Consider the following 27749-nt stretch of genomic DNA (forward strand, 5'->3'; position numbering starts at 1 on the left):
GCGTTTTAGGCTTAATTAATCGTAAGATAGATACCTATGTTAAGTTCATTGTGAGCTCATTCTGTACAACGATACTTATCCATCTTGGCACGAAAAAAGAAAAATCTCGTCTCTCTCCCGTCGCTTATCACACTGGAGAAATAGTACTCGCGATTTGTCGGTTCGCGATCACTCAGTTCTTTCAAACTGTCGCGTGGCGTACTCGCTCGCGCGTATCCCGGGTGCGTGCGGGTCAACGTGCACTAGATAACTCTTTGGATTCGTAAGACGGCACAAGGACATCTCACTCTTGGTGACTGCTCGACGTTTGCATCGCGTCACGGGTGTCACGTAAAAATAAAGAGAAATTTTATAAGGAAGAAGAAAACTTTATTTTTACTTCGTTTCTACACTTATAAGACACTTCCGAGCTCTAGCTCTCATCGAGATAGACGAAACAATGATTATTAATTAAACCTCTTAACGCGGTGTCCATCATTCTTTGAAAGGTAGCGGGTGCGTTCTTGAACCCGAATGGCATTCTGTTATAGTGGAAGTGCCCTTGTGGTGTGCTAAATGCGGTGTACTTCCTCGAATTCTCATCCATGGGTATTTGGTGGAATCCCGAGGATAAGTCTAAAGGGGAGAAATATTTTGCGTTCCCTAGTTGTGATAGTATATCGTCAATGTCGGGTAATGGATATGCGTCTTGGTCCGTTAATTCGTTTAACTTCCGAAAGTCAATCACTATTCGCCACTTTTGTTTCCCCGACGCGTCGATTTTCTTTGGGACGACCCAGACGGGAGAGTTATAGGGAGAGTCGGAGGGTTCTATAATCATTTTGTCTAACATTTCCGTCATTTGTTTGTTTATTTCGATTTTATGGTGTTCGGGAGGACGGTAGGATTTTACGTTGATGATTTTATCTTCTTTCAATGTAATGGAATGTTTAGCAAGAGATGTACACGGTAATGTTTCGCTGTCTAAATTAAATACATCCATGTAATAGAGAAGAATCTTTTCTATAGGTTCTCTGAAAGGTTTTTCTATGTGCGATAGTCGAATCGAAGATTTGAATTTTTGGATTTGATCTATGGTATTTGTATTTTCGATAATGTTAGAAACTTGAATTGAGGACTTACCACCATTGATAAAGCACACTGGCGTTGGCTTCCCTTCGAGGTATACAATTTTTTGAATAGTTTCTCCTGGTGCAAGGGTTGGTTCTTGTTGCAGCAGAAGGGTGTTGTTATCTAATTTCAATGTTTCGTTGGAGAGTTCGAATCGATATTGATTCAAACCGGGTAAGCCTAATACGCCATCTTCTATAATTGGGAAATCGTCATCTATTGAAGAGAAGTCTATCTTTTTGTCGAACAAATTCAATTTGACTTTGGAATTAGATTCGTATTCGGAATGTCCCATGGAGAATTTCTTTGTGTCTGGTATTGTTGTCTTTCCTGGGTAGCACCTTTGTTTAAGCAAGTTGATTCCTGCTCCGGAGTCAACGAGAAATCGCAATCCTGGTCGTCCTGGTAATTGTAATAGTATTGTGGGTAATCTTCCTGAGGTAGCATTGTTAATTCTGATTGTTCTTGAACGTGGTTTATTCCTGGAGGGGCTTTTCTTTGAGGCGGTATCCGAAAATTTTGGCATTGATTGGGAAGGTGTCCCAATCGATTGCATTTGGGACATTTCGCTTAATGGTCTGTTCCCAAACTTCGTAAAATTGTTCGTTCTTGGTAGAATAATTTGTGTGAGTGGAGTTTTATTATTTGTGTTACTTGTAATAGCGAGGCGATTGTCTACTGGATGAAAAGCCTGGTTATGATAAAATGGCGGGGCGGTTGTCTGTCGCGTCATTTGTCTGCGAGAGCTGTGCTCGCGAAAGTATCTTTCCATATTCATTGCTTTCCTTTCTGCTTCGATGAGATTTGGGGGGAGATTAACCATTAGCGTCTGCCCTATTTCTGGACGAAGGCCTCTTACATAGTCGGTCACAGAGTCCATGTATAGTTGCTCGTTCATCACCCGTCGAGTTAGTTCGTCTCTATACTCGTTGGTAATGCTGTGTTGGAGTTTGTTAAAAACACTTCGAAATCTGATGTTATAGTTTTGCACGCTTTCGGTTAATCCTTGCCTCATTCCTCTTAATTCGTCCTGTTGTTCTCTCACTGATACTTGCGCAGCTACATTACGTCTCAATGCTTCGTACAGAGATTCGAATTCGGTAATACGAATATTGCGGATTGCCATTGCGGCTTTTCCTACAATCTTCTCTATTTTAATCATTTTTAGTAATAGTGTTGGTTCGCTACACATTATTCTTACTTCTTGTATTTCATGAATAAAATCCTCCACGTCTATATCATCCTCTCCGTTTAATATCGGAATGCATTTTAATGCACTCTCAGCTTTTAGCTCTGGTTGCGTATATTGTTCAGGAAAAGTCCTTTCCCAGGATGGTTGAGGTGGTGTTTGAAGTAATGGGCGAGGTTTTCGAAGGACCGATTGATCTTTAGCGGTGTGGGTTACTTCGTCTACGGTTATTAGGGAACTGGCCTCCGATACATTTCCCGTTTTTGTGTTTGCTACAACTTCATCCATACGCAGTGTAAGCATACTCATTTGTTGGATCAGTCTCTCATTTTGCTTCTGCATTGCATCAAGCAAAGCTTTAACTGTTGGGTCTATTCCGCTGTTAGTTAAAGCGGCGCTAACAGTTTCGGTTTTGTCTTCTCGTGGCGTTGCCATTGTTATACTAATTGTGCTGTCTGTTCTCGATCTGTATTTGACAAAAGAATCCAGGGCTTGCTCACCTTGATCGTTTAACCCGTAGGAAAGGTTCCGTTGCGGTGTTCCTTTGTCGAAACGTCGAAAGTGTCTGCTCTGTTACAGTGGTCCACTGATCCTCAATCTTCAAAGTTGACCGTAGCCCGAAATGCGTAATTTCGTTTTCTTGAAGTTGATGGATCCTGGCAGGATCGCCAAAATGTCACGTAAAAATAAACAGAAATTTTATAAGGAAGAAGAAAACTTTATTTTTACTTCGTTTATACACTTATAAGACACTTGGACTTTTTCATCTTGGTCTTTTTCAACGGGCCTATCACATCCATAGCGATTTTGTCGTTAGATTCTAACGGGGTGTCGGTTATCTGTGGTTCCCCCTTTCCTCTTATCCGAGTAGTCTTTGATGTTTGACATGTCGCGCAAGTTCCTATTCTGCCTTTTATTCTGTCTATTAGGTGTGGGATATCATATTTGCCTCGGATTCTGTCGTACGTCTTTTGTACTCCGGGATGTCCTACCAAGTCATGATTTTCTTTTAGTACTTGTTCTATTTCCTCTTCGCTTAAACTCTGTATTGGTTCGTAAGCAAATTCTAGGAAAACAGGCGAAACAGGAATCGAGTTATGGTCAATACTTGGGCTTTCCGCTAATCCTTCGGGTTATCCGGTGCACGGGGGTACGTCGCGTAAGTTTGTTAGTTCGTTCGTTAGCTTCATTTCCTTTCATTCGTTCCAAGTTAGACAAATGTGTCTTTGATACCGAATGATGCCAGTAGGGATACCAATTATTGTACAATATTTGTTCTGATCGATGTAATCTTTGTGTGGGAGATAGATGTTGTGCTATGTATGTTGTTTTAAGTTTGTAAAGATTTATGTAAGCGCTGCGTTGGAGATATGTGTTTCGCAGGCCACGAAACAACTATTTCTTTACGCAGGCCCATGGTAAAGTAGAGTCGGAACTCGACATTCTGCCACTAGGTTGAATGTCGAGATGGATGTATAAAGATAAATAACCCATGGGCGGGTCTCTTGCGTAGTCACCTCCTCGTGGTGAGACCTGGTAATTGGCATCTTTTTCCAAAAATTAATCAGTTGATTAATATTTGGAAAACGATGCCAAGCTAAGAACTACGCACCAGTCCAGTTTGGATCTCCAAAGGACACCGAAGTGAATTTTGGATGATCTAGACTGGGCTGACTTCCACCTGCTGGGTCAACATGGGACAGCGTGGGACACCGTGGGATGTGTACGTTTTAGGTTTAATTAATCGTAAGATAAATAGATATGTTATGTCCATTGAGAGCACATTCTGTACAATGATGCGTATCTATCTTGGAGCAAAATATAAAGAATTGTTGTCCTTTTACATTGGAACTTGCAAATAAATATTACATATTTGAATATTTTATAGCATCTTATATATGTAATATGCGTAAGGCTCAAAAGAATGAGAGGAATAAAGGAAGTGAACAAAAGAGAGAAGCGAGTAATAGGAAATAATGTTTGAACCTTACCAATCAGGGAATAATTATACATATTTTATTGCATTTCACTAAGTTTTCTTCGATTGAATTTATTTCTTCCATTAAATTTGTTTCTTCCACTGAATTTGTTTCTTGTATAGAATTTATTTCTTCTATTGAACTTGTTTCTTTGATTGAATTCTTCTTCCCTTTCCATTCATTATGTTTCTACAATTCTGTCTTAGACTATAGCGATAAAACAGAAATACAGTTAAGAGTTATAAAATGGCACCCATTGCACAATTTCACCATACAACATTCTTTTACACTCTCTTCGTCAATCAGCAAACCCCACATTTTATAGCAGCAATTTTTCACCAGAGAAAGAATATCTTCTCAAAAAAAAAAAAGAAAGATAGAAGAAGTGAAAATTCAGGTTCACACGAAACAGACTAACGGGCTATCGATGTTATCTAATGACTCGACCGGAATCCACCATCAAAAATTGGCATCAGGACCACCAAATTTTTTTGCCCACACCGTCTTAGATCAGCAACTAGAAGTGTACGGCCATATCGAACGACAATATCTTTTATTTCCTATTTATTTGCTACATCCATATCTATAATACAAAGAAATATTTCATGTAAATAATAATAATAATGTGTTTATATACATATGTGTATCTACTATTAAATTTTTCATCAATACTTACATTTCTGATAATATGCCACAAAAGTCTTAGAAATAGCTTGGCACATAAATTGTGCTACATGACCATCACAGTTTATTTTTACTTTAGTGTCAACTCCAGGAAACTCTCCCTAGACAAGAAGAATGCATAACAATAATTAACATAATATTATTGAAATGAAGACATTCTTATTTTAGTCAATACGAGGTATCAGTATTACTATTTTGATATTCACAAATAATCTTTTTCGGAATAGGAGAGTATTGCGAGAAAACATAGAGAAAAATTGGCAAACTGCATTCCCGTTATGAAACACAACGTTGTTAGATAGACATTCTTGAAATTCGATGGAATCGACGTATTACCAAATACATACTTACTTTGGCGAGTAACAAAATGGGTTGTTGTAATTTGTATTGCGATACTCGAGGTTGAAGCAATTCTAGGGAACGTCAATTCCTATTTCAATCGAATTCAAACTACAAGTGTCTTTTGCTTTTAAGCGCACTATACAAACGGCTCGAGATCGATTGATTATTATTAGATGAGTTTCATAATTATTATTTTGGCCCAAGTTTTTATACAGGAAGAATATTCATGTTCTCCTAATTCTCAACTTTATTCTCTAATTCTACATGATGTTGATGCTCATGAAAGAATTGTATACGTATATGTTTATGTTAATATAATTTTGTTAGAGGAAATACATGCCATGACAATGTAAATACGATAAGTAATAATGATAATGATAATAACTGGTAATGATGACAGCTGATATTAGTTTTATTTTATAATCATTTATAGTCGTTTTTTTAAATAATCATTTATTACAGTATGTTTAGAACTGTATTTAAAATATTACGTTCCGTTACAAAATACATTATCTCGTTTAATGTAACGCATATCTTATTTTATATCTTCGCATCGATCTAACAGCCAGGAACACTACATCTCATATCTACAATTGCAACCACTGAACGTTTTATCAAATACAATTCCAGAAATGCAATGAAATGTATTTACCAGATATTTGTTGTGTACGTGTCGATAATAGTAAAATATTGAACAATCTTTTGGATCTCGAACATAGTCTTCCTGCGTGAATGCAGAATCCGATGACGATAGTGTTGGTGGTTTAGTTTCGACCATGCGATGAAGCAGAAGGTGGAATATATCCTTTCAACACCTTATTTATGGTGCGTAGAAGCGGATACTTATCGCCGCATACACCATTGAAGTCATCGGTTTCGATGCTCCACAGCATGATACCACCAAGTCCCTTAGACATGACGTACTTGGCCTTCTCTTCAACAGATCTAGCAACGTACACATATTACTTTACATTCTTATTTCCATATCTTTTATCTCTCTTTTTACGTTCACGTAACAGCGAATACTCACATAGTATCATCGTATCCAACCCATTGGTTACCCTTGAAAGCATAAGGTACACGTTGTTCAGGTTCGCGTTGCACCGTCCATCCTCGTTGAATATATTCGCAGATCTCGTTGTAACCAAGCATACCATCTTCTCGCGTATAACGGCCAGCTTTTCCAGGACCGATGGTTGCAGAGCCTATGCCATTCTCCGAGGGATTCGCCAAGGTGAAGGATCTACCGTAAGCAGGAATACCAATAACGAGTTTCTCAGCTGGTGCACCTTGTTCAAGCCAATATTCAACAGACCGATGCTAAAATGTAAATGTTCCCATACATCAGAATCGATATATCGTATATTTCGTTTGATATCAAACTCGAATAAAATTTAAATACAATCGAGAATGCAATTTTACCATGTTGAGCATAGCTTGTTTCCCAGATTCCTGCGTGGACGGATATAGAGGAGCGTTAATCGCTGCGAAACTGTTCCACGGTCCATTCAAGTCGTACACCATCAAATTAATTAAGTGAGGATATTGCGCCATTTGTGGAATATCATAAGATTTAGAAGCTAAGTTTTCAGCAGCACTAACCGCCACGCTGAGAATGTAATCGTGTTTGTCGAATTCTTCTCTCAGCTCCTTCAACAACGTGACATAGTTCTGTACGTCGATTGGATTGCCGCCACGTTGGTTCGGATATTCCCAGTCGACGTCGAAACCGTCGAAATCGTACATCTGCAGAAACGTAATCACGCTGCGGATGAATCGCGCGCGTTTTATAGGATTCGCGAAAATCTTGGAATACTTGGAGGAACCTTCGTTCCAACCACCTATCGCTATCAAAGCTTTCACTTCTGGATTCAGGTGACGAAGTCTGGTGAACTTTCCATAACCATCTCTACCGTTTGGTAGATCCATCCACTTATCCAATATTCTGATGTTACCATTCTCAGAGATACCAATGAAAGTATAGATTATATGAGTGCATAGAGTGGGATCTATGTCGGTTGGTTCGAATCTTCCAAGTCCAGGACGATAAGCTGACCAGCTACCATAGTAGCAAACGATTTTCTCTGATTATCGGAAACGGATTATCATTATTACTATAACTTAAGCTGTTTATTATTGCAATTCGATAGAACAGAATATATCGAGGATTACGAAATTATTTAACGATACTGATAACGAGGTTTAAACAGAAACTTATTGATCGTTAGTTTTCTCGGTAATTATGTATTTGATACTTACTATCAGTCGCGTTGTTCGCAGTGGCATACGCCATAAAAGCAATCAGGAACAGTGCTTTTAACATCTGATAATAAACAATTTTTGTTAACCATTAGTGATAGAAATTTCATCGATTGAAATGCAAATAACGGAGAGCTCAATTCGAAATACCGTGTTAATGCTTTAAAATTGATTAATTAAATTGTTATCGATTTTAACAAGATCACACATATCGTTGTACAAGTACACTAGCTATAATTGTGGAAATAAAATGCGCGACAGAATTCTTTCAAAGAGGAGTTTGAATAAATCTAGCGTTATATTTCACGTTTATATTTCGAATATACCTTTACCTTTAAATTGACACAGGTGTGTATGTAAGACAAATAGCGACAAACGGCGTCTTCACTTGCTTGCTGTAAAACTGAAATAAAAAATAATGCTAGAACGCATAAAATGAATAGCGCACTGTGAAAAGTATTGAAAATAGACAAAATTTACTAATAGAGTAAAAATTAACATAGCAAAATAGAACTTTTATCCACTGTCACATACGACGCTGTATAAATATTAAATATAAAACAAAGTTAAATAAATAAGAATTGTTAAATAAACGTTACCTGTTTCAAAGTTGCAGAGCTCAACTTACACTTGTCGCAGCCGGTATCGGTATGTCACAATTCACAGAGCGTAAGGGACTTGATATATCAACTAACTCCGACAAGTATCTTAAACGCATTTATCGAGTATTAGGTATCGACTAGCAATTTTTTCTCAGATATCTTGATTCAGACTTTTATATACTAAACTTCAAACCAGCCCGCTAGTTGATAACTGAATTAAACACTATACCATCCATCAATCGCTCATCGGAGCTCAGTTACAATCAGGGTGTGCCATGAAAATGAATCATTATCGTGTTTACTTTTTTCTTGTAATATCCACTATCAATCCACAGCTTATCAATCGCTACAAACCATCAGATGTTTGACTATGTTAAATGTGACAATCTTTTTGTACGAACGAAAACATTACGATAAAGTTGTCCGAAAGGTATTCAATAAATTTCAAATCGACCATAGCGTAACGTCGACGATATGACAATTATAAATACTGTAAAATCTTGGTAGCTCGAATCTCACGGGAACAGTTGAAATTTTTCAGTTGTGGAGGTTTCAATTTATCGAGTAAGTGAGTTTTCGAGTAAGTGTGATTTTTGACGAACGAAAACTCGACTTACAGAGGCCTTATACATGGATTATATTTTTCGGTTTACATATATTCAAAGGCATAGAGGCGCGTAATCTGCTTTTTATTTGGCTGACGAAACACATTCAGTTTGCATAGGAGACATGTGACGGCAGGATACTTCGAGTTCCAGACGCAGCGATGATAAAACCGTAACTTATGTGGGTGAACCTCGACTTGAAGAGGTCGAGCTTCCCTGAATCCGAGTTACAGAGGTAAAACAACGTATCTAAACGTGCAGGAAATGATTCGAGTTAAAGGGAGATTATATTTCTATATTCTTTTATCTTTATATTACATAGATTTGCAGAAGTTTTTACAGCGTAGCGGAAGGAAGTGAACAAAAATGTTGTCTTATAGATATTTTCGAATTACAGATGTTCGAGTTAATGAGATTTCACTGTATTACATTTACAGATATGTATATACATATAATATCGTGAGAACAATTGCTTTGAACGCGTTATATTTCCTGGTATTGCATTACTTATCAGTTATTTCCGAGGAATTTGTAAATCCTCGATTATTTCTAAATCAAACGTTATGTTAAAGCTAATGTCACTGTCGAGCGATAGTTTTTAGAAAAATATCTGATAAAAAGACAGCAAAGTATACAGGGTGAGTTACTTGAGATTTTAAGTTGAAATATTTTCAATGCTGTTAATTATATCGGCAAGTTTTTCGGATAAAAGTTGAATAGCTTCGGAGAAGGAGATATATTTTGGTGTCACTAGTTTTCAGTTCCAATTACTAGTCATGTGATTTGTTTTTTAAATAAAATCATATATTTTTTAAGAATTTTAATCGATGCAACTCGAGATTCTCTAGAAAATTATTAACTCACTTACTAATAATTTAGTAGATATTTTAACTTTTATAAATATAATGTTACAAATATAAACAAACGCGAAGCCTTGAACGCTCGCAGCTATTGTCTGACTTTCGCCACCCTCGGTTCTAGGGTGAGGACCAAGAAGATGAGGGCAAAATACTCGAGGGTGTCATACGTGAAATCCTCTGCGGTATTACGTCGTAGGATATCGGGTCCCAAGGATTTCCTATATTCTAACATTTTTTGTACGATCTTCAGTATGGACGAACGACTATCTTACCCATATTTTAGCGTTTAGCAAAAAATTAATTTTATATTCCATGCTATTCATACTATACATATCCCAGTCTATATGTATCTTTTAGCAATTTACTTATAAATAGTAATCGTAATAGTATGTAGTACTGTTAATAATGATAATATATTCTGTATATTTACACACGAAGACTACATAATATTTATACTACATATTTATAAGTTTTGTAACATAGATTATTGTCGTTTAAAATAGATGCCTTTAACGACTTGTCTGATAATATTAATGGATGTGACAGTGACAATTGAATAGAATAAATATCTGTATGAGTATACACGGCTTTGTACGCAAAAAGGTATGACAGTATCAAGTTGGCAAGAACTTTGTGAACAATGAGCAAACCGTTAGTAACTGTGAAGGAAGGGAAATTGGAAGGCGCAGTATTGAAAAGTGCCCTAGGATTATCGTATATCGCTTTCAGAGGCATACCTTTTGCAGCTCCTCCTATCGGAAATCTTAGATTTAAGGTACGTTTTTGGTACTTGTTCTTGACTTATTTCGACTTTATCACGCCATGTCAAATATCATCTTGTGGTAATTCTAATATGTAAGAATTGTAAGGAATATGTAGAGGAGTTGAAACTCCAATCTTTTTGTAATTGTCTATGTTAAAAATGGTACCGTGGTCTCCTACTATTCCTATTTCATGATTCTCGGTTTTCGAATATGAACTCAATTCCCATAATTATATCGTTTAAATCGAAATCGAAAAATTGTGGAATTGAAATTATTTTATTATATTTTGTTGAAACTATTCGGAATAATTATTTACCAGTGGAAATAACTTGAAGAAATTACCTAACGGTACAGCAAGTTTAAAGTACCGTTTAATAGAATCTGATTAATACGAGTGATTTGCACGGATAGTTAAAGTTGTGCGTCATGTAATGTTTTATTTATTCTCCATCCAAGTGTCCTTTTTTTTTCTTACAAAAATAGGATCCTCGACAACCTGCACCATGGGCTGGTATCAAGGATACGTCCAAAGACGCGAAATACATGTGCCCACAGTTGGAAGAAAATCCGCCTTACGATGTTATTGGCAACGAAGATTGCCTTTATTTGAATGTTTACACGAATTCTCTCGATCAATCGAAGCCAGTTATGTTCTGGATTCATGGAGGGGCATTTATGCTAGGAAATTCGAGTTTCTATGAATCGAGACCTGATTATTTACTCGCCAAAGATGTCGTAGTTGTCTCAGCTAACTACAGGCTTGGCGCATTCGGTTAGTTTTGGTCCAGTTTTACGGTAAAACCATGTCTACTTCTGTCGACATCATATATGCATACACTCACAAAATATCAAAAGAGAGATTGTGCATACAATTTAGAAAGAAAATTTTTAATTTATGAATAAACAGAAAAGCTGTAGAATTATCCAGTTTTTTAAATTTCAAGGATTTTTAAATTTGGGTCACCGAATCGCGCCAGGAAATCTGGGTTTGAAAGATTTGATCATAGCTTTAGAGTGGGTCAAGGAAAATATTGCCAACTTTGGCGGAGATTCCAATAATGTTACGATTTTTGGAGTTAGTGCTGGAGGTGCTCTAGTACATTCCTTACTCGTATCGCCTCGGGCGAAAGGTAAAACGTGATTTTGACTACGTTCTTGATAAAATCTAAACTATCGAAATCTAAACTATCGAAATCATCGAAGATATCTACACAACGGAAAATGTAAATGTCAAAGATCAAGTCTTATTCGTGATTTCAATACGCCGAAATATTCTGTGATTTATCGAGATATATCGAGGTTTCGAAAAGATGTGTTAATCCCGTTAGTTCTATGTTGATTTTTAGGACTGTTTCACAAAGCGATTTTGCAGAGTGGTACATTGACGTGCCCCTGGGCAAATGCCGAGATTGAAAATGGTTCTGAAAGCGGCTTTAAACTTGCCTCGCTTCTTGGCAAAGATTCTAATGATCCTGTCGAAGTTTTTAAATTTCTACGAGCAGTGTCCACCGAGGACATCGTAAAAACTCAAATTAGACTTTTATCTTCGGAGGCAACAAGTTTTCTTTTAACATACTTCATGAATTATATAATCAAACATTGGAGATTGGAACAAACAAAGAATTTGAACTCGTTATTTTGTATTGTAGAGAGAGAAGGCCAATATCCTACCTTTTAGACCCAACAGTGACGAAGTGGCGGAGAATCCTGTTTTACCAGAACCGATCGAACAGTTAATTACGAAAGAAGCAGATGTGCCTGTGATAATCAGTTACACGGCACACGAATATTTGATGATCATAAAAGGTGAGTATAGTAAAAAATTAAAAGAAAAACGAGGAAGATATTAGAGATAATTGTTTATTGCACGAACAGTGATACTGTGCGATTTTCGTGTTTCTCAGATAAGAGCGAAAAAATAATAAGTGCTTTCAACCAGCATCTCTATGGTCATGTGAAAAATTTGGGATCATTGAAGAAATTAGGGGATGCTGAAATAAAAAAATTGTTCGTGTTGGTAAAAAATCAATATTTCGGTGGAAAACCGATCGGCGTGGAAAACTTAACCGAATTTTCAGAATTACTCAGTCTTATTAATTTCGGCATTCCCGCGATATTGTTGCTGGAGGATCGGGTGAAAAGAACAACCACGCCTAGTTACCTTTGTGTATTTTCATACGTTGGCAATGAGAAAACCCCGACGGATCTCCTAGTAACACGACAGATTTCTGGTAACTTTAATTTTTAGATCCATTGTCGCATAATTATCAGATTATGTATACAACTATCAAACACGATATTTAACTCTTATATTGCAGGAGCGTCTCATACCGACGATGTCACGTATTTACTATACTTACCCAAATGTAAAACTGAAAATCCTGATCCACCAGCGATTGGTACGAAGGACAGGATTACGTTAGAAAGAATGACTAGAATGTGGACCAATTTTGCTAGAACTGGGTAAATTTTCAACGTGATTTTAAAAAGCGTGAATCTGAATTTTGGAATTTATATATCGTATATGTTTAATGTAGGAATCCTACTTCAGTGAAGGACGAGTTTGTCAACGTCACTTGGAAGCCTGCAACGAGGGACGATCTGTGTTATTTGAAAATTGACGACGAGTTACAGTTGCTGCCTATTTCACCACATCTTTTATCCTCTAAGTAGACTACATCAATATTTTTCTGTGTGGGACGAAAATTAATTTTGGGAGAATTTTCATTTCTTTTTATTCACATGTAATTTATAATAATACATGTAATCACTTTCTTACGTTTGTAAGAAAGCAAAGGGTGCAAAGGAAGTAATAAATACATTACATATTTCTACGCTTGTAAAATGTTACTGACAGCTATTTACACGCATCGACCATGCAAACGCATCTTTCTTTCTCGTTTGCAATAAATTTGCGAGTATCTCGAAATCCAAACTCTCGAAATCATCGAAGATATCTACACAACAGAAAATGTAAATGTCAAAGGTCAAGTCTTATTCGTGATTTCAATGCGCCGAAATGTTTTTCAGTGCAATTTCGATGAAGAAGAAGAGATAAAGAATGGCAATGAAATAAATTGTAAATATGTTGTACCTATGCTATAAATATTCATCTCAGGCTACGTGGGGCTGATAAGAAACTTGTCGTTAAATAAATAAATATGTTTTTCTTTTCTTGCGATTAGAATTGTTTTAGACTAAACTTCAACTCGTCACTATCGCGTCGATAAAGTTCCTGTTTTTTTTTTTTGTTTCATTTTCATAATTATTAACGAGGTTTGGTGTATGATTAAATTATTGTTTGTGCAATAACACAACGCACGTTTCGATGTTTAAAAAACAACTTATATATTATTAATAATTCTATTCATCCGTGACTCTTTTAAAACACGAAAATAACACTTTTAGGTATAATACCATATACAGTTTCGGTCAAACGATTTTTAAAATATTCGTCAATTTATCGAAAAATACCGGTCATTCTCCGAGTGATATCGATGATGACTCATATGCACTCGTTCACGGCTTATTTATTCCAAAAAGCGAAAGCTTTTTGTATCCTCTCGTTGTGTGGTTTTCCTGGCGTCATAGTGACCACAGGATTTGTACGTTGCGACACTTGCGGTACGTTCGTCGGTGATTTCGATTCTGCTGCCTCTTTCTCGAATAATTTGGCGGTACGACTCACGTTTCCGGTCGGAACGAACTTGTTACGAATTCTTCCGATTAGTAGCCTTGGGTCCTCAATTTCGTCGGGCACTAAAAACATATCAATTCATAAATGTCGTAGCAAAATCATTTATCGAAAAATACTTGTTACTCGTTAGAATTTGATTAGTTAAAAAAGAGGAGAACGAAAATTATTTATTGAACACACCTTCATGCTGTCGATTAATTTCACGCGAAGCTTTAGTCACACCACTCAGTGTAGCTACCTCGATACTTCCTTTGGTATGTTTCTTTGGGTCCGAAACTTCAGTGTTTCCTGCGTCTGACATTTCGCTGATTTCCTCGAGCGATGTCCTACGACTTTCAAATTGCTCCACCTTTTGTAACACGTTTTTAAGGTTGCCGCTATTATTTTCGTTGTCCGCCTCCTCTTCCTTAATCGACGAAATACCCAGTTCGTTCACTTGTTGCGAAGACGCGGATAAATTGGAAATACAATCTCCGATCCCAGAATCTCGCGAGTCGCCTCTGAAAACCCGACGCGATTTCTGCGAGTTTACACTCGATTCTTGGTCCGTCTTCTGCTTCAATTCCTTGTCTATTTCCATAACTGTATCCTCACTGACCGTCTTCTCTTCGACGTTCCAAGTCGAGTTTTGTTTGCATTCTGAAGTCATTAATTCCGGAGAATTAATCTCATCACTGATCGTTGATTTTGTAGTAACCTCATCCCAAAGTAAATCCTGATAAGATTCCGATTTGTCATTGAAGTCGATCAAACTTTTTCCTTCCACGGTTACACTCGTCAAAATCGAAATTTCTTCGGTTATCAAGGTGCGCTCCTCGACCTGACATCGCGTCACAATTTCGGTTTCCTCTTCGATTCTCTCCATAGGAAGCAGTTCCTCTGACTGAACTTCGTTCTGGCCCTCAGTTTCCTCAACTGTATCAGTTTCTCGGGTCCCTCCGGATCCATTTCTCTGAGAACACGATCCCACGTGATCCGTTGTCGGTTCATTTTTCAATGACGACTCGTCAAGGTCCGACGATACGCGTGTTTCTTTCTTTGGAGACGGGTCTAACGTTTCCTCTGGCGAGATGTTCATCTTTGTCTTATAACAGAACGAATACAGGTTCCTTTCTCGAGTATCTAGCTCGCTCGTGCTCCCGTTATTCTTTTCTATCGCGTCGTCAATGTCACATGACTTTTGTTCGTTCGATGAAACGTCAAAATCGATCATTCGTGGCGATTCAATGGGATTCGAGGGATCCGAGGTTGGCGAGGATTCTGCGGTCGCTGTTGGACTTCGTCTGCTGTTCGCTGAAAGTATCGCCATCCTTCCCAGTGCACGAATGGCATTTCCTGTTTTCTATCGTAACAAACAGAAGCGCACACACACGCAACACGATCAAATCCATGCTTAGATTAGTGGCAACTACGGTATCGAATTTTTGTGATTAGTTTTGATAAAAACAAAATAATTCTTTTTCGAATAAAAAAGGGTCGCATAATTAGAATGATTTAATCGAATTGCTCATAACAAAACCGATTCTCGTCCAGGTTTGTCTTTTTCCAAGAGAGCAAAAGGATACTTTAATATCTTCCATTTCGTTTTGATAAACTTGTTTTTTCTTTTCTCTAGCAAGATATTCATCATATTACACAATTGCTGTAAAGGTATTGCTGAGTCGTAATCATAAATTTATGGATCTCATAACAAATGTTGTTTCTATTGAATTTATTAGCTTTCATTCGACGATAAGTCAAGACATTAATCAATCTTTATAATATTAATTCGACCACGTTGTGGATTTTCTTTTCAACTACTGGAATGTATTGTTATCTGAAAAGTCGAAAAATTTGACAGGGAACGTTTTTGTTATGAGTATATCAACTGTACGTGAAAGAATTTCTTGATACATCAATTTCACGGTTTTAGAAGAAACTATATTCGTCTTTGTTCTTTGAAAAGATTAATACTGTTTTCAGATATTAGTATCAAATTACTTACCGTAAATCGTAAATTGCTTATCGTTTTCAAACAAGCTCAAAACACATTGCAATCTATCACAATGACGAACGATATGAAAAATATGTAAAGTAACGAGTATCGAAATATTAATTCTTACCTGCCACTTTCTTCGTACGATGAATTTCTTCAGCTTTTCTGTCGGCAAAGCTATCCTACTCATGGCTTCCGCGTGTTGCGCCATCCAAGCATGTTCCAAACATTGTCTCGCCGACATTCGCGATCTATAAACATAATAAATTAATTACATAGAAACCTCGATTAAGAATTTATAGAACATTTTGGACGCAGTTGAATCTGTAGTAAAGTATGATTCTACAATCCTTGTCGATCGTTTTAGTACACACAGATTGCAGATATTTCGTTAGAAGGTCGTGTAAATAATATCGAATACAAGAAGCACGTCAGATGTTTGAAACTTATGGACGTAAAAGCTTAAGGTGTAACATAAAAACTGTTTTTGCCTAAAATATGTTAAATGCATTTCAGAGCCTTGTTCGAAGTTTCCATTCGTAATTTCCATTTGTAATATTCTAATGTAAGCAACATAGGAATAATTTTCAACCTTTACACCGTAGTATCTATACATTTGCACGGTAGATTCAATCGTAAATCATTGTCGAATTTGGTTTTATAATTTACTTGTAGTTTTTTTCCGAAAATTTACATATTCTCCTTCGCTGTCACATTATATGCAACGACGAGTATGCCCAAGTTGCGTAAAAAAAATTAGTTCAGAAGAGTATAGAAACAAATGAATATTGAAGAATTTATCTTTCCTCTAACGCGAAGTTGGTATTTCACGCCAATTGAAAAAGCTAATTGTATAGTGTAAAGGCTATAGCTAGTATATTTATCAAACGCGTACTCCTTCCGTTTGACAAGTAGGCTGCTGATGAAGTCCTTAGCGTCGTTGGAAATCGCATCGAAGGCCTCATCTTCCAGGTCGTAGTCAGCTCGAGTAATGTTGGCGAAGGTCTCGGCGTCATTGTCGCCCATGAATGGTGATAAACCGGTTAAGCTGAGCATTTACGATGTTGTTAATTATATAATAAACTTGTAAAGAGTGCAATTACGTATTTTAATCGCTTACAGAACGTAACATATTACACCGACGCTCCACATGTCCGATTCGGTACCGATCGGTTCGTAACTTATTATTTCTGGTGGAATGAATTCTGGTGTGCCGAAAAGGACTCTGATCGGTGTGTCTGGTTTGAGTGTCTGTGCTAGACCAAAATCGATGAGTTTTATTTGATGGGAAGTTCGTGTTCGACACATTATGTTCTCCGGCTGCAAGAAATTCATTTGTATTAACTAAAGAAAATTAATAAAATAATTTTAGCATAATTTGAATAATAATTTATGTTGCAGCAGTTCGAACAATTTTTCCCTCAAAATTTAGCTATTCTTTAATTCTGTGGGATAGCGTAATTATTAAATTACTTATACTTAATGTAATTAATATAATTTACGGTAATATAGTAATAATTTTTAAATAATTTTAGAACAGTAAAATCCATATCAATGTTCAAGGTTTCAACTAAACAAATAACACCTTTCCTTACCTTCAGGTCCAAGTGCACCACTTTATTCTGATGCATATATTCGACACCCTCGCAAATTTGTTTCATGAACAGTATACTGTCTCTTTCGGTCAGAGTAAAATCGTCAGCAACAACTCTCTCGAAAAGTTCGCCACCAGAAATACTAAGGAATATAACGTTTTACGAATCAAATTATTTTTTAACGTTTCTATAAACGGATAAATATATTTTTTATTTTAATATGGAAGCTTACTACTCCGTAACCATCGTGATTTCTCGAGGACTCTCGAAAGCAGCCGCCAAAAGGAGGAGTTTTGGATGTCGCAGCATGTTCATGATTCTAATTTCCTCTCGAACTTGCTCTCGATCCTTTGTTTTGATGGTCCTGACAAATTTTGCCGCGAAGCTCGTACCTGAAGATTTCTCCACCACCCTCCGTACAGTTCCATATCGACCTTTGCCCAATTCCTCCAATATTTCGTATCGATGATTAAACAATTGTCCATCTTCCATTTCCACTATTCGAGCTTCGAACGGTGGCTTGAATTCTGGAAATGTGAAATGTTTTATGGATTTTCTTCGTTACATACAAAATACTTAATATTTGAAATGCTGCTGTATACTTTGAATCGTTTCTCAGCTCACTCGTATTTCTTTATCATTGTCAAATTTCATAAGCTCGAGAAAAAAGTAAAATATGCGTGATTTTTCGTCTCAATCTTTTCATAGAGATTTCGTTAAAATATCAAACATTTTATGTGTCAAAGCGAGAGCGTGATTGAAATTTAATAACTTGTGAGCTGCAACAAGTTTGCAAAATGTAGTCAGAGACAAAGATAAGTGGACAGGTAGTGGAAATAAATATCAACGAAATTGCGTTAACTGCAGCATCTTTACATAAACATGTAAGTATTAATTTGAATTATTTACTAAATAATCTGTGTACTATAAGGATATAATAAATAAAACTTAGTACTGTGTAGTTTTATTAAACTTTCATAATACCAACTTCCTGTCTGCTTGATCATATCTGCCTATTTATTTTTCTCCTTGGCTGTATATGTGCTATCATCATCTTTTATAACTACATATTTACCGTCTTCGTCGTCTTGCAAACACGTTTCCCCTTGTTTCGGAATTCGAACAAATTCAGATTCCTCTCCAGGTTCGCTAACCCCATGTATGTTTTCAGCTCTTACGCGGAAACGATATCTTTCACCCGGTACCACGGTGTCTGTTCCAACAGCTGGTAGCGTGAGACTCAACGAAAGACAGGATTCTGCGATCGTCATCCAAGTGTTTTCATCGGCACGGTTCATTTCCACGGTATAACCGGTAACCGTGCAACCACCGTCGTAGGGAGACGATCGCCAATTAATGGTCGTTGCCCCTGTAGAACAGCATATGTTTGGAACACTCGCTGGCGGGTCTGGTGGACCTGTGAAATAGATTTGTGAACCTTTACAATTCTTGTGAAATCGTAGTATTTTGTTTTAGTAGACAATGAATGTTCATTGTCGTCTATAAGTTATGATATAAATGTTTGTAATGTTTATAAAATATTTAAGAGACAGTACATAATTTTACACAATGGACTTACATTTAATAAAAGCAACGAATAAATATAATCCATGTCAAAAGTAAATGACTATTACGAACATAGTGAAAAATTCGTAGAACAAAAGTTATTAAAATCCATTATATATCAGTTTTAAACTTTTGTTTATCCGTTACTGTACCTATACTATACTATGCTATACTATACTATTGTATAGTGTTTGTACTTAGTTTTATATTTTATAATTTTTACTTTAAATATTAGAAACTTGTAAGTAGAGCCTTCGGTATAACGGTTTGTTGAAAGTAACTGACAATCAGAACACGTGTCGCCTGTGTATCATTTATTTTTAAGTCGGCTAGTTTTTTCAAACTCATTCGCCGTCAAAGAATGTTTCAAGGGCGTCATGTTCAACAGTCCATTTGAAATTATAAACAAGAACCGCTTAAACTGTTTTTCTTCGAACGGGTCTCATTAACAATCATATGGAATCAAAATGTCTTGAAGCTAAAAAGTCATCAATCCGTGTATCTACATATATTGTAGATACATAAACGTAACGTGATACGTAAACATGAATTATTCGTTTTCATAAGATTTATGAAAGAACTTTACAACAAGGTTGCACGCTTTAAAGTGTTGTCTTTACGCTACATGCACTGACACTCGTTTATTATGACAATTTCATACAACATTTTGCAATACGTTCACTCGCTTGACAATTAGTAGTAAATAATTCGCCATTACCCATTGCTCTTCGAGTGTCGTCCTTTTCCTTGCGATCACTCGACAGAAAGAAACACTGTTAATGAATTTTGGAAATTGTTTAAAATATTCGGCGAAAGTGTGACGTGAAAAATTTCTTTGTATTCTCGGCGTCGCGAAGTATTCTACACAACTCTCGTCTTGCACAACGCTGCCATGACGCGCACGCACTTTTTCAGCACTGGTTCGTTTCATCGTGATCTCAAGGAAAGAGGAAGAGTAGACGAAGCAAATGGTGGGGATGGAAGAAGAAACGAGGAAAGAAGGAATTATTGCGCGACACGTCACGTGAGACTGTCGTCTGCCTTGTACATAAGAAGCGGAACTGGACCGTGTGACACGCGCTTACGCACGTGGAACAATGGATGTTTCGTTCTAAATTGCGTTTGAAGACACCAGGAAATGCGATAGAAATTAATCGAAATCGTTGATTTAATTCAGTCGAAAGTTCTTACGACTTCTCATCTTTTTTACTTCTATCAATTTTACGTGTTTTCTAACGAACGCTATAACCTTCTAAATTGGTGAAATATAAAAAAGATCAGAGAATTATTTGCCTCTTTAATGTCTATGAAACATGGTAAGCTTGGAAATTAATGGAGATGATTAAATAAAGATTCTTTCTTAAGATTTCTCGCCTTTTGTTTTTGCATTCGTATATTTTTTCAAGAAATGCAACAGGTTCGGAAATCAGTGGAAATAGTTGATTCTGTACAGTGATTCTAGGATTACTTGTCTGCTTAAACTTTTACGAATTTTTAACACTTTCGCAAGAGACAAACTCTGAAATCAGTTGAGACAACTGTTTCAATATAATTAAGTTAATTCGGTCGAAGATTTCTACGATTTCTCATACTTCGATGAATTTTCTAAATTTTTGTCTCACTGAGTCACGTACTTTCGCGTATTAATTAGAAATGTGCAGCAGTTTGATCGCGTCGGTAAAAACGTTTCCGCTTAATGCACTCGCTCCAAAGAAGTAACTATTTCCTTCTATCTAATGGACAGGTAGAATTTCTTGCTCTTACTAATGTTGCTGATAGCATAAACTATTCTTAGTTTCATAAAGTTCGCAAATGAAAACACTGATTCGTATTGTTGTATACTTACTTTTATGCTACGCGCACACATATTAACGGGCGTTTATTGCAGTATAAGATATCGGGAATTTAAACGAGTGATGTAACACCGCTCGCTTCAAAGCTTTGTAAATACAAATGGTCTTCGAGTGTTTGTGGCTCTTCTTTATGTACGTAATTTGAACAAGTGTTCCATCTCTATTTGAGGCTACATTTACGTAATGCCAACGTAATTTTTTTCATAATAGCTTGTATCTCATCGTTCGTACATAGGTAGCAATGCTCGTTCATCAATTTTAACACTTGACTAACCGCTAGCGGTTCAAGAGCATACGAACATCCGATCGGCAGCTCAGGCGCAGATTCTCCCTGGCGCCGGCTCTGTTTCGGTTTAGACTCTCCAATACCATTCTTTTCGTTCATCGCGAACGGTAAGTTTTTCAAATTGGTATAAAACTGTGGGGGCTTACAAAGCAACGCAATTGACACAACTGAGCAAGGTACCTTAGTACTAAATAACAAATTACTGCTCAAATAATGAGAAAAATTGTTGGCGACAAAATGCCGATTAATAGGCTATCGGTCGGTAAGCGTTGGCGACGAAAACCGATAAATCGGCTATCGGTCGGTAGTGAAAGTGTTAATATTTCTTTGTCACGTACGTACCTTCAACAGCAACGCTGAAACACCGTCGGTCCTTTCCCAGTTTATTTTCTACGGATACTTCATATTTTCCGGCATTATCGGCGGTCACATCGTCCGATATTAAGCAGGACACTCCACCGCCGTAGGTAATAGCAGTCTTTTTGTTTGCAGTCAACTCTCGACCCTTTAATCAAAATTCTCGATTAAGCGCTTGATTGAACGCGACCAGAGATGGACGATTACAACTGACTGATAGGTGCTTATGAACGATTCTCATGCATGTATATGTATAACTATGACATGACTATATATGAATTCGTAAGTTACTATATCTACATAACCGCAAGCGATTGTACATGATTACACGAAATTAAATACGGCATTGAAGATGCAATTTTTATTAACGTACAATTAGGCCTTGTTAAGGTAAATTTGAGCTTGATATTAGTATCCTGTTTTGAACATATAGTGACTCATGCAAGTATTCGGATGTCTATTACAGAAAATTTGCGTAGATATAGCGAAACTTTATTGTAATCAGTATTGTAATCAGTTGCGGAAATTCATACTCTTATGCACAAGTAAAGGAACGAAGACTAAATAGACATTTTGTTATCTCCTTGACGTCGTAACAAATACTTTGTTTTTAAATGTTTTTAAATGTATTATGTATTTTTTCATTGTATGTGCATTTCTAGCACATTTAACAATATTCTCGTTAATGTATGAAAACACTGTGTGTTCGAAGTCTAATAATGAGATAAGATTATCATAATTATGTTTATCGTACACACATGACTACATATTGAACATAAATTTCGTAGAATATTTGCCTCTGACCATATAATTAACATATAATCAACGTTATCTCGCTAAATTTGAAATTTATTGAAATTTATTAATAAAATATCGATAAGAATATTACATCATCGATAGTTTATATGCTTTTGCGAGTTCTGTGAATTTACATTTGCAATTTTGTAACCTTTGGATACATCTTCAGATTTCGTTCAAACTTGACCAATATACTTCAATCGTATCTCATTCTAATGCCAATAAAATTTCAAAATTTTTCGTATATACCACACTTGATACACTCATGAAAGATCTTATGACTGTTCAAATTCTTTCGTATTAGTATCCAAATACTTCGTTCCGAGAGTCACAATATACCGATTTCATTTAATTGACGAACGATATCGCACGAACAAAGATTCTCTTGTTTCGTAACAGTAGCGTCTTTAATCACACGAAGGACAAAAAACTTCTTGTATTTTGTTCTCGAACTACATTAAACAAAGTTTGACGTTTTGACGGGAGAATCTGACCGAAGATATAAATGATACTCACTGCTCGAAGCCACTTGACGACTGGTTCCGGATGACCTCGATACGTGACCCTGAGGACTACTCTGTTTCCGCGGAAAACTGTGACGTCAGCCGGTACCTTTACGATACTGGCAGCCACGAGTTCCTCCGACCTAATAGTAACTTTCTCCTCCTCTTTCGTCACGATTTCTTCCTTCCTTACAATCGAATCCTCCTCCAACTCTTGCAGAGCACTTTCCATGCATATTATAGGTGTATTATCGTGTTTATTATAGTTATCTTGAATTTGTTTCGCATTGTTACCAGTCTTACACGGATCAGAAACCTTTGTTAAACTCGTTATACATTCTTCTTTGTTTTCAACTAATTTTGATATATTTTCGTTCGATACTTCAGAAGATTTTTCTTTACAAATATCCTTTGCTTCTTCCTCGTCTGAAGACGACGAAATTCTGTGTTCACTCGATTTGTAGCGCACTTGTTGAGTAACTTTACGTTCCAACTTTTTCGAGCCGCGAACTTTTCTTTTATTCGTTTTGTTGGTCGTCAGTGTCTTCCTGGTATCGAGTAACGGACTTTGAAGAATATTCTTCCTCGCGGGTGCAGGAGACAGTTGTTTAGAACTTGAAGTAGATCTGAGAGGCAACGAGGATGATCTGATTCGCATAGGAGACTCGTGTAATTGATTTCGAGGGGAAGAGAGAATGTCTCTTCTTGTCTTTCGCACAGAATTGTTACGGCTACAGTTAATAGCCTTTGGTGGCTTTTCGTTGTTAGTTTCCAGCGTATCGTGACGTCTCGATTCTTCGAAATTCTGTACCGTTCGCTGCAATCGTAGTTCTGCTGTGCAACTAATCGACGGACCTTTACCAGTCACGGATGCGGTGCATCGAATCTCACCGATATCTCGCGGTTGTACATCGTGTATCCTAAGAATGCTAACGTTATCGTCTCTTTCAACCTAAATGTAAAACCAGAAATACGATATTACAAATGAGAAGTTAATAGCGAATGAAATTAACAAATTACAAAACTGATAAACGAAGTTTCTTAAATTAGACGAGTTGACGCACCTTGCACCTTGAATTTTCTCTGATGTCCTTTCCATTGATCGTCCACGTGATTTCCATGGGTTTTCCACATTGCACCCGAGCACAGAAACAGGCAGTCTCACCTTTCGGTGTAATGACCGACACAGGAGTTTTCGTGAACTGCGGCGCCAATTTCGGAATACCTTTGTAATCTTGTGCACAAAGTAAAATAATTTTTAACACCTTTGTATCGAGATTATAAGTTGTTACATAGGTGAAACTTTAAAGGAAACGTATAGAAAATATTAAAAGACTAATAAAAAGGACGAGACATAGGTCTGAAATATTGCATGAATTAAATCGCGTCATTTTATCTGTTTATAGGAAATTTGAAAGTGCAAAATTACATAGACTACGCATAATATGAAAAAATATGTAAAACATCCAAAGTATAGTGCTTTGTATACTTGATAGGTAAAAGAATTTTCAAACGAAGTTTTACTGTTTTAAATATCTTCTTAAAAATATGAATTTGGACAAAAATTCAAGGTATAGTCTTAAGATATCTTGTCTATAAGTGTGGAACAGTAAAATTTTTCTAAAAATAAATTTTATTGATAGGAATGTACCTTGAACAGCAAACAGGCCGTTACTAGACACCTCTCCGAAATTATTGCGAACGAGGCAAGTATACTCGCCAGCATCTTGTGGACAAACATTGGATAATCTTAGTGCGACGCCACCGTCACCATATATGACGTATTTATGGTAATCGTTGTCAGGTATCTCACGACCATCCTTTAACCAAGTCACCGAAAAAGGCGGTGTACCTGAAAAACATGATTTAATGCTCGTTGAATTATATAATCAACCATTTATATTAATCGATGCAATTGATTTCATCCCTTAAAAGTCGAAAGAATTCACGGGAGATGTAGTTGCTCAGAAGTTGCACCGGTCGACTCCATAAATTGAGAAATAGAGAAAACTCACGACACTAATTTAGTTTGGAGTTTGCGATTATTTACTATATCTTCCAGCGATAAATAAACTTATAGAAACAAATAATTCTTTTTTTGAGAAATTGAACGTTAATCATATGCAATCAGGAAATGAAAAGAAATTTACAAAAAAAAAAAAAAAAAAAAAAAAAAAAAAAAAAAAAAAAAAAAAATGGAGTTGCTTAGTTTGGCTTCAGAAGAAGCTCGTGACAAAAGATGGAAAGCAACAAAAATTATACAATAGTTTACGATAAGTGCTAACTTATACTGTTCGTTGAGCTAACATTATTTTTATGTTTACTATACCCGCAAGTCTCGCCTGTAGTTCGTAACAGTGACCTTCCATGACAATCGATTCTTCTGGAAGAGATTGTAAGAATTTCGGTGGATCTTTGTCGCACGTAGACGGATTATGAGAATCAAGAACGGTCACCTGTTATCGAAGAAACAATTACGAAAATAATTATTTCCCATTGCAGGACGGTAATGTCGAGTTGAGAAACGAATAGAATCCAGAAGCGTATGTCTATGCCACGTGGTTAGCGTATGTCTAAGATTATTTACCTGACAAGAATTCTTTGTAGAACCAAGGACGTTCGTTGCCACGCAGGTGTACTCACCCGCGTCGCTCGCTTTCACTTTCAAAATTTCGACTTTCGCAGTTGTCCCGTCGAAGTACCTTTTTACTCGAATCGATCGTTCCAACGGGCGTCCATTTCTGGAAATTTGATCCTTTGATACTTTATGCTTTGAATAAATTGCAATTATAAATTAGATACGTAAACACAACATGGAAACTATGCTACGAGTTTTTAAAGCTTCCTCTCTTCCGTCGACGCGATTTGTCTTTGAAATAGGAACAGTGGAAGTCCTATTCTAAATGAGTAAAGTGTAATAAATTCTGTGAAAAGTTCTACAGGATTCGAGCTCGATGTACAAATCGTTAGATGATCGGCTATTGTCGTAAGACCTTTTAGACGCTCCGAGATTTATGATTACGTTATTTGCTACATGAAACACGCGTGAAAAACTAAAATGCATCTCTAAATCTAAACGAATCAGAAATAGATAAATCACAGAAAAAGTTCAAAAAGTCTGTACTTGTAAAAAAATGGCAATTGTTCAGACATAATTGTGCATTGGAAGACTTTGATAAAAATGATTATGTAATAATGTCGCAGAAGGGAACTTTCTTTGTTTTACCTGAACCACGTTGGTGTTAGACTAGGCGTTCCTCTAATACCGCAATCGAGATATAATCTTCCGTTTATTCTGCTAGTTGTGTCTAAGAGGCTTCGGCTAAAAGATGGATACGTTCTAGGCGATGCGCTCCTAGTTCTGATTGTTCTGGCAACCGACCCAAGTAATTGACGATCTTTTTGAACAAATTATCAAAATTGTAAGAATGAAATAACAGGTAATCCTGTTCAGTTTTTCGAATGTTTGTGTAAAAAGGAAATGCTCATTTTTCTTGTAACTTAAATTAACGTATACTAATAACTACTTACGATATATTTGAGTAGAAAATTGCTAATTTATCTGATAATGTCATATCAGCAAGTTTGCCGTAATTTAAAGAATACGATAAAATATAATCTCAATTTACATACTAATTATTTCCAGGCGGGCACTGGCTTCGATACGACCATAATCATTCTCCACGATCACTCTGTACAGTCCTGCGTCTTCTTGGGTCACTTCGACGATTTCCAATATCTTTACGTCGTCTCTTTCCTTTATCGAGATTCTAGCAGTCGGCGTGACAATTATGCCATTTTTGTCCCATTTCACCCATGGTGACGGGTGGCCAACTACAGCACATTGGAATCGCACGGTTTCCCCTTCCTCGACCACGCGATTGTGCGGAACTGCGTAAAATTTCGGTGGACTGATCTTTGGCCGTCTTGACATCGACCTACTTCGTGGAAGAAGCTGCGGAGACCTTAATTCTCGACCATCTGTAATTGTTCCATTTTGTCACATTTCTCTTCCAATTTAAAGAGTTGATTGATACAAGCGACGTAAACCTTCTCTTTTTCAGCATTCAACGCAAGAGTTTGGTCACCATCGTTTGAGTCAACGTGAATTTTGTTGTTAGGCCAGATATATTTAGGAAAATTAAATTAACCCGTAATTGCTACGATGAGAATAAATAATTGAAAGGACAAAGATGGATACATAAAATAATAAAAAAAGGTTAGTATTATGGGGTTATAGTTGTTACTTTATTTAAATTATCCTTATGTAACTATTTTAGTTAAATCATACCATTAATACGTACTTGTATGTACAACACTCGACAAGTTATCATGGAAATAAAAATTGCAGGAGTCTGACAAACTTCATTTTACCAATTACGAGTTAAACCTTTCCGAAAGTTTATTGTTTTATTATATTAGTAATTTATTATTATTATTTCACACGATTTATTCTTTTTACGCTTACGCGAAACTGCGGGAGATAAACTCCTGATCGGTGTTGAGCGTGGCGTCGACCTCGGCGTCGATCCGGCCGATAGAAGTCCTGCGGGCCTCGTTAATCTTTGGCTCAAAACATTCTCTTTCCCTTCAGGCACTAAAACGTATTTAAACAAAATGACTTACAAACAGGCAGCTTTTCATATTTCTGACACGTATTTCAAGAACGTCGGTAGCAAACGTGTTTCTTATCGCGAGAAACTTCAATAAAATCAGAATCTGGCT

General features: G+C 36.7%; 3 protein-coding genes and 1 long non-coding RNA gene across 15 annotated transcripts in view; 2 read left to right on the forward strand and 2 right to left on the reverse strand.

Annotated features, from left to right (window-relative positions):
• Positions 1–5692: 5692 nt before the first annotated feature.
• LOC100647339 (chitinase-3-like protein 1) lies at positions 5693–8468 on the reverse strand. The gene is given in 7 exon segments (XM_048407042.1): positions 5693–6083; positions 6085–6249; positions 6335–6624; positions 6727–7388; positions 7564–7627; positions 7896–7966; positions 8163–8468. Coding segments are annotated over 5 exon segments (1386 nt in total). The 5' UTR covers positions 7896–7966; positions 8163–8468; the 3' UTR covers positions 5693–5878.
• Positions 8469–10129: 1661 nt separating this feature from the next.
• Positions 10130–13228, forward strand: LOC100647220 (esterase FE4). Its single transcript, XM_003396863.4, has 8 exons — positions 10130–10405; positions 10878–11166; positions 11339–11524; positions 11741–11946; positions 12044–12200; positions 12299–12625; positions 12713–12857; positions 12932–13228. Exons 1-8 carry the CDS (start codon positions 10271–10273, stop codon positions 13065–13067), a joined length of 1581 nt encoding a protein of 526 aa, XP_003396911.2. The 5' UTR covers positions 10130–10270; the 3' UTR covers positions 13068–13228.
• LOC100643406 (titin homolog) overlaps positions 13113–27749 on the reverse strand; it is a 74885-nt gene continuing 60248 nt past the window's right edge. For 7 of the 9 annotated variants that reach the window (XM_048407037.1, XM_048407039.1, XM_048407040.1 and 4 more), the window contains 17 exons: positions 27493–27621; positions 26658–27005; positions 26251–26422; positions 25612–25765; positions 25354–25480; positions 24676–24876; positions 24089–24258; positions 23038–23976; positions 21709–21871; positions 18737–19078; positions 17894–18188; positions 17662–17803; positions 17187–17386; positions 16962–17114; positions 16194–16317; positions 14272–15433; positions 13113–14153 (listed from right to left, as the gene is read on the reverse strand). In XM_048407037.1, the coding sequence (XP_048262994.1) occupies positions 13921–14153; positions 14272–15433; positions 16194–16317; positions 16962–17114; positions 17187–17386; positions 17662–17803; positions 17894–18188; positions 18737–19078; positions 21709–21871; positions 23038–23976; positions 24089–24258; positions 24676–24876; positions 25354–25480; positions 25612–25765; positions 26251–26422; positions 26658–27005; positions 27493–27621 (5054 nt within the window). In that variant the 3' untranslated portion in view covers positions 13113–13920. The remainder of the gene's footprint in view (positions 14154–14271; positions 15434–16193; positions 16318–16961; positions 17115–17186; positions 17387–17661; positions 17804–17893; positions 18189–18736; positions 19079–21708; positions 21872–23037; positions 23977–24088; positions 24259–24675; positions 24877–25353; positions 25481–25611; positions 25766–26250; positions 26423–26657; positions 27006–27492; positions 27622–27749) is intronic. The other 2 variants (XR_007224527.1, XM_048407041.1) reach the window with 2 other exon arrangements.
• LOC125385372 lies at positions 21088–27587 on the forward strand. 4 transcript variants are annotated; one of them, XR_007224535.1, is made up of 4 exons: positions 21088–21212; positions 21291–21473; positions 24431–27007; positions 27089–27587. It is a non-coding gene; the product is annotated as an uncharacterized LOC125385372 (long non-coding RNA). The 4 variants fall into 4 exon arrangements; XR_007224534.1 differs by having other exon boundaries at positions 21095–21212; positions 21316–21473; XR_007224536.1 differs by having other exon boundaries at positions 21096–21473; positions 27089–27243; positions 27305–27587.

The sequence above is a fragment of the Bombus terrestris genome, chromosome 7, assembly GCF_910591885.1.
Source record: "Bombus terrestris chromosome 7, iyBomTerr1.2, whole genome shotgun sequence".
In the NCBI taxonomy this organism is placed as follows: domain Eukaryota; kingdom Metazoa; phylum Arthropoda; class Insecta; order Hymenoptera; family Apidae; genus Bombus; species Bombus terrestris.

Excerpts from the sequence above, each read along its gene's own strand:
- LOC100647220 (XM_003396863.4), top strand. The coding sequence starts at position 10,271 with ATGAGCAAACCGTTAGTAACTGTGAAGGAAGGGAAATTGGAAGGCGCA. Across the intron at positions 10,406-10,877 it reads TCGGAAATCTTAGATTTAAG|GATCCTCGACAACCTGCACC; the intron begins GTACGTTTTTGG and ends TTACAAAAATAG. Across the intron at positions 12,626-12,712 it reads AGTAACACGACAGATTTCTG|GAGCGTCTCATACCGACGAT; the intron begins GTAACTTTAATT and ends CTTATATTGCAG.